At 41.3% G+C, this 10,656-nt stretch overlaps 1 protein-coding gene across 1 annotated transcript; it reads left to right on the top strand.

Annotated features, from left to right (window-relative positions):
• Positions 1–3,528: 3,528 nt before the first annotated feature.
• On the top strand, positions 3,529–10,300 carry LOC139659463 (NLR family CARD domain-containing protein 3-like). The gene is made up of 11 exons (XM_071537747.1): positions 3,529–3,617; positions 4,408–4,521; positions 4,790–4,868; positions 5,070–5,298; positions 5,706–6,424; positions 6,518–6,816; positions 6,928–7,509; positions 7,619–7,792; positions 8,236–8,409; positions 8,598–8,644; positions 8,897–10,300. Exons 1-11 carry the CDS (start codon positions 3,529–3,531, stop codon positions 9,421–9,423), a joined length of 3,033 nt encoding a protein of 1,010 aa, XP_071393848.1. The 3' UTR covers positions 9,424–10,300.
• Positions 10,301–10,656: the final 356 nt, after the last annotated feature.

Below are 10,656 nucleotides of genomic sequence, written 5' to 3'. Positions count from 1 at the left end.
GCGTCTAGAAATGACGCTAGATGATCAACGTCATTTCCGCTTTACTCGTCCTAGCCTCTGGATTGGCTGAATCGGGGTGGTGACGCTTTTAAAGAGCCTCGTAAACAGCAGTTCTGTCAAACTGTAAATAAAGGCTTTTGTCATGGCAAGAAGTTGTAACAAAGTATGGATCATAAAAGATGAAGACACAAAAAGAGAAAAAAACAGAGGGTTGAAATTAAAAAAATCCACATAGATAGAAGAACAGAGGATAATTATATAGACAAAAAGTAGATAAGTACAAGTCATTTTCTTATAGAGTGAATGATTACAAAGGGAAGAAATTGAAATTAGATGATATTAGATGAGACTTTAAAAACTCTGTGGTGAAACTGGCTTGTTGCAGGAGCAGAGAACAGGACCTACATAAGAATAAGACAAACAGTTGTAGTGACACATCTTCTGATGCTAAGCTAGGGCCAGCAGGGGTTGTAACCAATTCAGTGGTCTGTCCACGGACCACTGGTCTCTACTGGACCACTGGTTACTATCACTAGGGGGCGCTGATCGGTTGCTGTCCGGACCAGATAGTGAGTGGTCCGTGGAGTGGTCCTTGCGGTCCTAATCCACCTTCTACCTTCTCTCTCCTTCTTTGGCTGTGTTGGAAACACTTGATTTGATTCTTTTAATGCAATGCATTTTGCTTGTTCTTTTATATGAATTTTATCTTTTTCACTTTGTCTCGATGCTTTTAATGTTTTATGTAAAGCACTTTGAATTGCCTTGTTGCTGAAATGTGCTATAGAAACAAACTTGCCTTGCCTTGCCTTTTGTTAGCCGAATAAATGTCAGAAATAATAATCCTTTGTCTATTAAATATACTCTATTATCGATTATGCCTATATTCTTATTGTTGCACTGTATTTTGCAGTTTGTGTGATTATACCCAGATAATGATAGATCGATCGATCGATCGATCGATCTATCTATCTATCTATCTATCTATCTATCTATCTATCTATCTATCTATCTATCTATCTATCTATCTATCTATCTATCTATCTCCATCTAGGATCTCTAACTGTCCATGACTGGTATTTTGAAGACAGTGTCAATATAGCTAAGTTTATCCTGGTCGGCGACACAGTGTGATTAATGACAGACCACTTTGTTACTACCACAGACTAGTCGTTGGGGTTGTGCAATAAATGTATTTGTGTTATTTCGTTATTTTTGATAGTAGGACCAGGACTAGACTCCACGGACCACTCACTAACTGGTCCAGAGGTTGTGCGGACCACAACCGACCACTAGCTTAAGCGCCCCCTAGTGGTAGTACCCAGTGGGTCATATTAGCAACCTGTGGTCTGTGGACAGACCACTGAATTGGATACAACCCAATTATCACCAGGTACTGGAGCTCCTACTCTATACCGCTCTATAGATAGTCTGCATCCTTCCAACTTCAAATGTTAGTGGCCCAAAATGGCAGGAAGAGGAGATAAGAGTTTGAATTTTGAGGACTTCATTACCCAGAAATCCTGTGTGATGAGGTCAGTAAACTAAATGTGTCCTACTAAGGGTGTGAGGTGGATTGGAGGAAGAAGAGACTTTTGGATTTCCCACTTCAGTTTGGATCGGTCAGATTTCCCACCAGTGAGCAAACTGACAGCAGAATTGAATGTGGACAAACAGGGAGAGTCAGTAGTACATTTTTATTTTGTACAAAAATATCCATCTGTTCCTGTAAAAGCCCAAAACCAAGTAATTGATCAAACCATAATAATTCACCATAATGTAATAAAATCAAATGTTAGAAAGTCCATAATGTAATAAAAATCCAATAACGTGATACAATCTTGAACCTGTGATATAATAGCTTTTTTGTCCATGAAGTAATAACTTCTTATGTTGTTATAATGTAATAACATTAACCAGGAGGAAAGGAGGAAGTAGAGGAAGAAAGGACACGGTAGAGGAGGAGAGGAGGTAGAGGAGAAAGTAGAAGAGGAAAGGAGGTAGTGGAGGAGAGTAGGAGGGAGAGAAGGAGAAGGAAAAGGAGAGGAGGAGGTAGTGGAGGAAAGTAGGAGGGAGAGAAGGAGAGGAGGAGTTAGTGTTGGGATGCTCCTCAAGTTTCAGTGAATATTGTAGAAACAGTGCAGAAAGCTTTCAGCCTGAAACACTTGTTCTCCTGCTGATGCTTTTGGCAATAAATGCATTAAGATTCATTTTTGAGTGCATCCTCTGATTTATTCATTGAATGTGTGATATAAGTCGAAATAATAGTAGCAGTAATTGTGGTAAAGGTAGTAGTAGTAGTAGTAGTACTTTAATGACTCTTTTAAATTCCACTTGTTGTGTTTTTAATGAGTATCCTGTTCTATAGTGAGGCACCTGTTTACAGAAATGTGCTATACAAATAAAGCTGCCTCGCCTTGCCTATGTGGGCTCTACTACAGAACATGCAGACTCTACACAGAAAGGACCAGGGTAGAGATTTGAACTGAAGACCTGCTGTGAGGCCACAGTGCTAACCATTGAGCCACCCTGCTGCCTACAGGGAGATTTTCATGTGATCAAATTTCTCCGCCTCCATGCGTCACATCGTTTTGTGCTGAGGCTGCTCTTTAGTTCACTGTAGATGACAAGGTTAATGCGCTCCATCTAGTGGACACATAGCAGAACTACATCACCTTATCTGTGATTTGCCACAGGTTTGGCAATAGGTTCGACTGGTCTGATGTCATACTGATGTTTCTAGACTTTGATACTTAAGTTATGAGGATGTGACAGCAGCCTCAGATCAACAGACAGACTGATGAAGGAGGATAAGCAGCGTCTTCTCTCTCAATGTTTCCTCTACAGATGAAGGTGGAAAGTGTCTTTGACTTGATCTGGTTGTGAGTTCACCAGGTAAGGATCCTACTAGGGAACATTATAAATGTTTCATGAATAGGCTGGCTCATATCACATTGTGTTGTATAACAGTATAGCAGACTTGCCTGAGATGATAGGGTTTTTCAAAATGTCTATTTGATGCTTGCAGATATAAATATGCATTAGAAGAAATTACAACATTTCTGTCTCAGTTGATGACAATGATACGAGAATGATTTATATGTATTACTTTTAGTGATTGCCAGGTAGAGTGAGCACCAGTTAGATTGTAATCTCAGCTTGTAAAAAATGCAGGGAGTCTCAGAACTGGTCTGACAGCTTGGATCAGCTTGACTAAAGTGCATTTTATCCACTGTTAATACTTCAGGTGTGCAAAACACAACCATCTTACCAATACTGAGATACACTTTGTTTCACTCAAACCCCTGTTGTAACGTCCATCTCAATTGTCCTAGAGGCTTAAACGTCCTGTACCTGCTCAGTCTATGTGATGGAAAGAGAAGTTATTTTTTAATATTTTGTGCACTTAATGTATATGTGACATGTTACTGACATGAATGATCACAGCAATTGAAATAATATATCCTGTGACGGAAACATTGTTGTAATGAATCAACCATAGTGTGTTTGTGTAACGGTGTTCGCTCTACTATGAGTCTGTCTGAGGAGAGAGAGGAGGGGCTCCCTCCCTCTAAAACCACTCTGTCTGGGGAACATGACAGCCAGACCAAAGCTAAGAGGTAAGATGAGGATTTCTAACTGTTCACGACTGTTCTCCATCTCAGAGCTCAGCAGTGAAATCATTAACCCATCATTATTCAGAGTAAAAGCTCTGTCTCTGTTGTGTTGAAGCCCAGTCCAGCAAGAAAGACCAGACACCCCTGTACCCAGCTGTGTGTCCATGAAGATGGACAAGTCTATGGATCCTCCTCTTTATTTCAAAGATGGACAGCACTCTACTGAGCAAAGGTAAGAATTGAAAACAGATGAGTTTGTTATTATTCGATTCTACTGAACAGAGGAAAGAAGTCAGGATACACTGTTAATTTAGTTTCTTCTCTCAAAACATCACATAAAATAATCAGAGCAGCATCAGAGTCAGAGGATTTCTTTATTAATTTTAAAGAACAGCATTCATCAGACAAAAAGTAAGTTGTTATTTGCATTAAAACATGTGACATTACATTCTTATTTTTAACAATTACTGTATTTATCCAGAAGGGTTACATGCTCTTTTGCAGCATTGCTCTGCTTCACATCCATACAGTTACAGATATTCATACCAGAGCTGCTCAGTGCAACCACAGTCTTCTGCTGTTGGTCACTGAGCAGCTCTACCAGAACAGTCTGGGGGTTGAGATCCTTGCTCAAGGTCTAATTGGTGGTAGTTGCACAGGGTGGGGAAAGAGTTACATATTCACTCTGACTTTCAAAGTTGGTACTGGGATTCAAACTGGCAACCTGCTGGTCAAAACCCTGCTTCTCTAACATTTTTACTGCCACCGCCCCTGTTTTATCAATCCTTAGCAGGATCCAGCAGGAGAGACCAGACTCTCAGGTACCCAGCTGTGTGTCCATGAAGAGTGATGCGTCTATGGGTCATCCTATTCATTTCAAAGATGGACAGCACTCTACTGAGCAAAGGTAAGAACTGAAAACAGATGAGTTTGTTATTATTCAGTTCTACTGAACAGAGGAAAGAAGTCATGATACTCTGCTGATTTAGTTTCTTCTCTCAAAACATCACATAAAATAATCAGAACAGCATTTACAGTGGCGTTCACATTGTGTTTCTACTAGGATCCATCATGACAGAACACAGTCACCGTTAACCGCCTGTGTGCGTGTGTGTGTGTGTGTGTGTGTGTGTGTGTGTGTGACATTATATGAAACTAACACATGTTTTCTCCAGTGTCCACCAGGAGAGGTCAGAGGTTCCCAGTGGTCAGTCTGTCCAGGAGCTTCAAACAGACCTGAACTCCATATTTATGGTGTGTAAATGTACAACAACACATTTTACTTTACATTTTACTTTACAGCTGCAAATGAAATACAAAACAACCTCTCTGGTCTTAACAGTCTTCAAGCTGCACTCTTTAGACCAATGGGCGTTCAGTCTATGCCAGATGGCTCTAATGTTGTTATTCACAATTTTAGTAAGAAAGTTTATTTCAAATATTATTCTGTTCCAGGTGCTTGAGGAGAACATTGTCACTTTTATGAAGAATGAGCTGAAGAGATTCCAGAGGGTTCTGAGTCCAGATTACCCAGAATGCTTAGAGAGGCAGAGGGAGGATGAGGAGTTGGTGGACGGTGAGGAGGAAGAGCAGAGGAGCAGCAGCAGAGAGGCTTTTCTGCAGATCACACAGCTCTTCCTGAGGAGAATGAAGCAGGAGGAGCTGGCTGACTCTCTGCAGAGCAGTAAGAGGCTTTTAACAGGTTTAACATGATGGAGAGGGGAAATGGTGGGAAAATGGGAGATGTTAACATCTACATCTCTGCTGTAAATATAGACATTTCTCAAAAAAGATCTATTCAGTTCCAGATTGGAAGGTGAATAAGCACAATCCTCATGAATCATCAACTAAAATGATTGATATGTTCATGTGGGTGTATAATGCTGAACACAGTATTGTTTATTTAAAAAAAAAAATACCACCACAGTTGCCTTTCACATTCGGCTGCACACACAGTCAGGACCTGTTTGTCCACCAGTGATGAGCAGAATAGATGCCATGGGGTTGGGAAAAGTATGCATTCACTGAGAAATGCTTAAACTTCTCATATTTACAGGAACATCCACTGATTGATGTAATTTGTTCATTCAGAAACTGTTGCTGCAGTGTGCCAACGTCAACTCAAATCCAATCTGAAGGAGAAGTTTCAGTGTTTGTTTGAGGGGATTGCTAAAGCAGGAAACCCAACACTTCTGAATCAGATCTACACAGAGCTCTACATCACAGAGGGAGGGAGTGGAGAGGTCAATGATGAACATGAGGTCAGACAGATTGAAGCAGCATCCAGGAAACCAGCGAGACCAGAAACAACAATCAAATGTGAAGACATCTTTAAACCCTTACCTGGAAGAGATAAACAAATCAGAAAATTGATTACAAAGGGAGTGGCTGGCATTGGGAAAACAGTCTTAACACAGAAGTTCACTCTGGACTGGGCTGAAGACAAAGCCAACCCGGATATACAGTTCACATTTCCATTCACTTTCCGAGAGCTGAATCTACTGAAAGGGAAAAAGTACAGCTTGGTGGAACTTCTTCATCACTTCTTTATTGAGACCAAAGAAGCAGGAATCTGCAGATTTGACAAGTTCCAAGTTGTGTTCATCTTTGACGGTCTGGATGAGTGTCGACTTCCTCTAGACTTCCAGAACAACGAGATCTGGACTGATGTTACAAAGTCAACCTCAGTAGATGTGCTGCTGACAAACCTCATCAAGGGGAAACTGCTTCCTTCTGCTCGCCTCTGGATAACCACACGACCTGCAGCAGCCAATCAGATCCCAGCTGAGTGCGTTGACATGGTGACAGAGGTGAGAGGCTTCACTGACCCACAGAAGGAGGAGTACTTCAGGAAGAGATTCACAGATGAGGAGCAGGCCAGCAGAATCATCTCCCACATCAAGACTTCACGAAGCCTCCACATCATGTGCCACATCCCAGTCTTCTGCTGGATCACTGCTACAGTTCTGGAGCATGTGTTGAAAACCAGTGAGAGAGAAGACCTGCCCAAGACCCTGACTGAGATGTACATCCACTTCCTGGTGGTTCAGTCCAAACAGAGGAACATCAAGTATCATAGGAGAGCTGAGACAGATCCACACTGGAATACAGAGACCAGGAAGATGATTTTCTCTCTGGGAAAACTGGCTTTTGAGCAGCTGGAGAAAGGCAACCTGATCTTCTATGAAGCAGACCTGACAGAGTGTGGCATTGATATCAGAGCAGCCTCATTGTACTCAGGAGTGTTCACACAGATCTTTAAAGAGGAGCATGGGCTGTACCAGGACAAGGTGTTCTGCTTTGTCCATCTGAGCATTCAGGAGTTTCTGGCTGCTGTTTATGTCTTTCTGTCATTCATCAACACTGGTGTCAATCTACTGTCAGAAACTCAATCAACATCCTGGTGGTCGACACTATTAAGAGACAAATCTAAACTAAAACACCTCTACCAGAGTGCTGTGGACAAGGCCTTACAGAGTCCAAATGGACACCTGGACTTGTTCCTCCGCTTCCTCCTGGGCCTTTCACTGCAGATCAATCAGACTCTCCTACAAGGCCTGCTGACACAGACAGGAAGTGGCTCACAGACCAATCAGAAAACAGTCCAGTACATCAAGGAGAAGATCAGGGAGAATCCGTCTCCAGAGAGAAGCATCAATCTGTTCCACTGTCTGAATGAGATGAATGACCGTTCTCTAGTGGAGGAGATCCAACAGCACCTGAGATCAGGAAGTCTCTCCACAGACAGACTCTCCCCTGCTCAGTGGTCGGCTCTGGTCTTCATCTTACTGTCATCAGAAGAAGAGCTGGACGTGTTTGACCTGAAGAAATACTCTGCTTCAGAGGAGGCTCTTCTGAGGCTGCTGCCAGTGGTCAAAGCCTCCAATAAATCTCTGTAGGTGCATACATAACTGGATATATTCAATATATTAAATGTAATATTGGTAGAGAAGAGAAAAAATAAATATTTTGAAACTTGTTGTTCATCACTGATTCTTCTTCAGGCTGAGTGGCTGTAAGCTGTCAGAGAGAAGCTGTGAAGCTTTGGCCTCAGTTCTCAGCTCCCAGTCCTCTAGTCTGAGAGAGCTGGACCTGAGTAATAACGACCTGCAGGATTTAGGAATGAAGCTGCTCTCTGCTGGACTGGAGAGTCCACACTGTAGACTGGAGACTCTCAGGTCAGTATCCCTCAACCTGTTCAAGAGACGACCATTTACATCCTGCTTTACATACAGGTTACTATCAGCAGACAAACACCTGTGGAGGACTTTCTCTGTGCATGTAATTTTAAAACCAATTGTGATACCAACATATAGCACTTCCTAGCCTCTTTGAATTACTTTCCATGAGGATATTTCATCATTTCCTTTCCTTGCTGCCTCAGTTGTTGAAACCTAAAATACCAGAAAAGACTTCTAATATTCTGTCTCAAAGTGAGTGGCAAACTCTCAAACTAGAGCAAATGAACCACAAAGCTGATCAGTCAACTGTTTGTATTTGAGGCAGTTACAGTTTTGCTAGAATTTGACAGCATTATCACAACTAATTACACAGTAGGTTACTAATAAAATCAAATCTGAGATGCAGCTTGATGTGTGTATGTGTGTGTGTGTGTGTGCAGGCTGTCAGGCTGTCTGCTCACAGAGGAAGGCTGTGCTTCTCTGGCCTCAGCTCTGAGCTCCAACCCCTCCCATCTGAGAGAGCTAGACCTGAGCTACAATCATCCAGGACCCTCAGGAGTGAAGCTGCTCTCTGCTGGACTGGAGGATCCACACTGGAGACTGGACTCTCTCAGGTCTGGAGAGGCAATGTCTGCTAGAAGGCTGAGAGTCACACACATTTTCTCTGTCATACTAATAAGCTGAGGAATATTGATTAATGTTTAATGATGGATATGAGTGATGTATGGGAAATCATTCATAGGGAAGGTCATGTTTCTATTATCAAATAGAATATTCTGGTCTGACTTTGTTTCCTCCACAGTGTGGACCATGGTGGAGTCCAGTGGTTGAAACCAGGTGTGAGGAAGTGTAAGTGTGTATTTTGTTTGATTCAGGAAAACAGAGCAGCAAACATTCAGCTGCTTACATGTAAAGTCCCTCTACACAGCAGTTTGTGACATCTATTCATTCAAGTCCTACTGTGAATGAAGATGATGGCTGATATAATGTGTCATCATGAAACTGTTAAGAAATTAAATGTGAAAATGTTAATCAACAAATAATAAACAGCTCTATTGGAATAAAAATAGTTTCTGTATTGTGTCTTGTTCTCTCCATCAGATGCCCGTGAACTCACACTGGACCCAAACACAGCAAACAGAAAGCTCTTCCTGTCTGAAGACAACAGAAAAGTGACAGCAGTGAGAGAGGAGCAGCCATATCCTGATCACCCAGACAGATTTGACTGCTATCCTCAGCTGCTGTGTAGAAATGGTCTGACTGGTCGCTGTTACTGGGAGGTCGAGAGGAAAGGAATGGTTTATATAGGAGTGACTTACAGAGGAATCAGGAGAGGAAGGGGTGATGACTGCGGGCTTGGATGGAATGCAAAGTCCTGGAGTCTGAGCTGCTATGGTGATCATTACTCTGCCTGGCACAATAACACATTAGTATCCACAGGAATCTCGTCCTCTGGCTCTGACAGAGTAGCAGTGTATCTGGACTGGCCTGCTGGCTCTCTGTCCTTCTACAGAGTTTCATCTGACACACTGATCCACATCCACACCTTCCACTCCACATTCACTGAACCACTCTATCCTGGGTTTAGGTTTGGGTCGTTTGGTTCCTCAGTGTCTCTTGTCAGATAGAGGAGAGAGAGAGAAACACTCACACTGCTGACCAAAGACAGCTGCTGAAATGATATTCACTCTGTACAGGATCTCTCTCTCTCTCTCTCTCTCTCTCTCTCTCTCTCTCACACACACCTTAAAATGAGAATATTAATGTTTTTGTATATTTTATTTGGAAAATGAAATGAATTTAACCAGACAGAATCAAGGTATTGTTGTTCACCTGAGAGTCTGTTGTTGATGATTGACAGGTTAAAATATCTTTCCTTTGGACCTTTGTTTTATTTGGTATTTTATTAATGTCACACCAAGCTAAACATCTATCATGTTCCAAAAATGTAAGTTAAAATAAATATTATTTGATCGTATTGGTTTCAAACAAGCACAGTTTCAAACATTGTATTTTATACTTTTTTATTGTTAAAATTGTTTTTTAACACGTGATTATAATTTTCCTAAAATTAACAAATATCTTGTTCCATAGTTGTATAAATGAGGAGATGAGTGTGTGCATAAAAGTATCAACAGTTGACATCAGGGATGGACTGGGGCAAAACAAGCACAGATCCCAGGGTTTCCCACTGAATTTTGGCAAAGTTGTTAATTAGGAAGGATCCATTATGAATTTTGTGGTTTTGTAAGCAATGAAGTCATAAATACATATTACAAATACAAACAAGCCTATGTTATTGATTAATGCATATATTTATGTTGTGGAGATATGTGCTGTGGATATATTTTTCATCTTTTTTTTCAGCTCTTGCTCTAGTATTGCCATGCTACCTCTGATTGTTGTTTCTCATAATCTCCTGTTTTGTTTCAGTAAAGTGTGTAAACATACAGCAAAAATAGGGTGTAAGCATGCAGCTAAAAATAATGGTTGAATTGAATGAATGTTGGGATACAGTCACGTATTTTAAGATACTCATCTGGAAATAAAGGGTATAAACATTCTGCTTATAACAAATGTGGAATTGGATGAACATGTAGGATACAGAAACACTAGCTATTGCCCCTAATACACAACACAACATTCCTTTTATCCCTCATTTCATCCCTAATTTGCATTAGTTTACATAGAACCAGCTTACATAGAGTTAAAGAGTTAACTCATGCCATGCAGCCATGGAATAAAGTTAAGTGGCGTAACACCCCCAGACTCTCAGCTGTGTTCCTCCCAGCTGATCTTTAGCACCATGTTATTTAAGCTAGCTGCTGAACAACGAAATCAAGCCAAAAACAGGGCAACTG

Source organism: Centroberyx affinis, unplaced genomic scaffold (assembly GCF_046629955.1).
Source record: "Centroberyx affinis isolate AG114_WGS23_722 - 3 ecotype Tasmania unplaced genomic scaffold, CSIRO-AGI_Caff_v1 ptg003111l_1, whole genome shotgun sequence".
Classification (NCBI taxonomy): domain Eukaryota; kingdom Metazoa; phylum Chordata; class Actinopteri; order Beryciformes; family Berycidae; genus Centroberyx; species Centroberyx affinis.
This window is presented reverse-complemented; position numbering and strand designations above follow the sequence as displayed.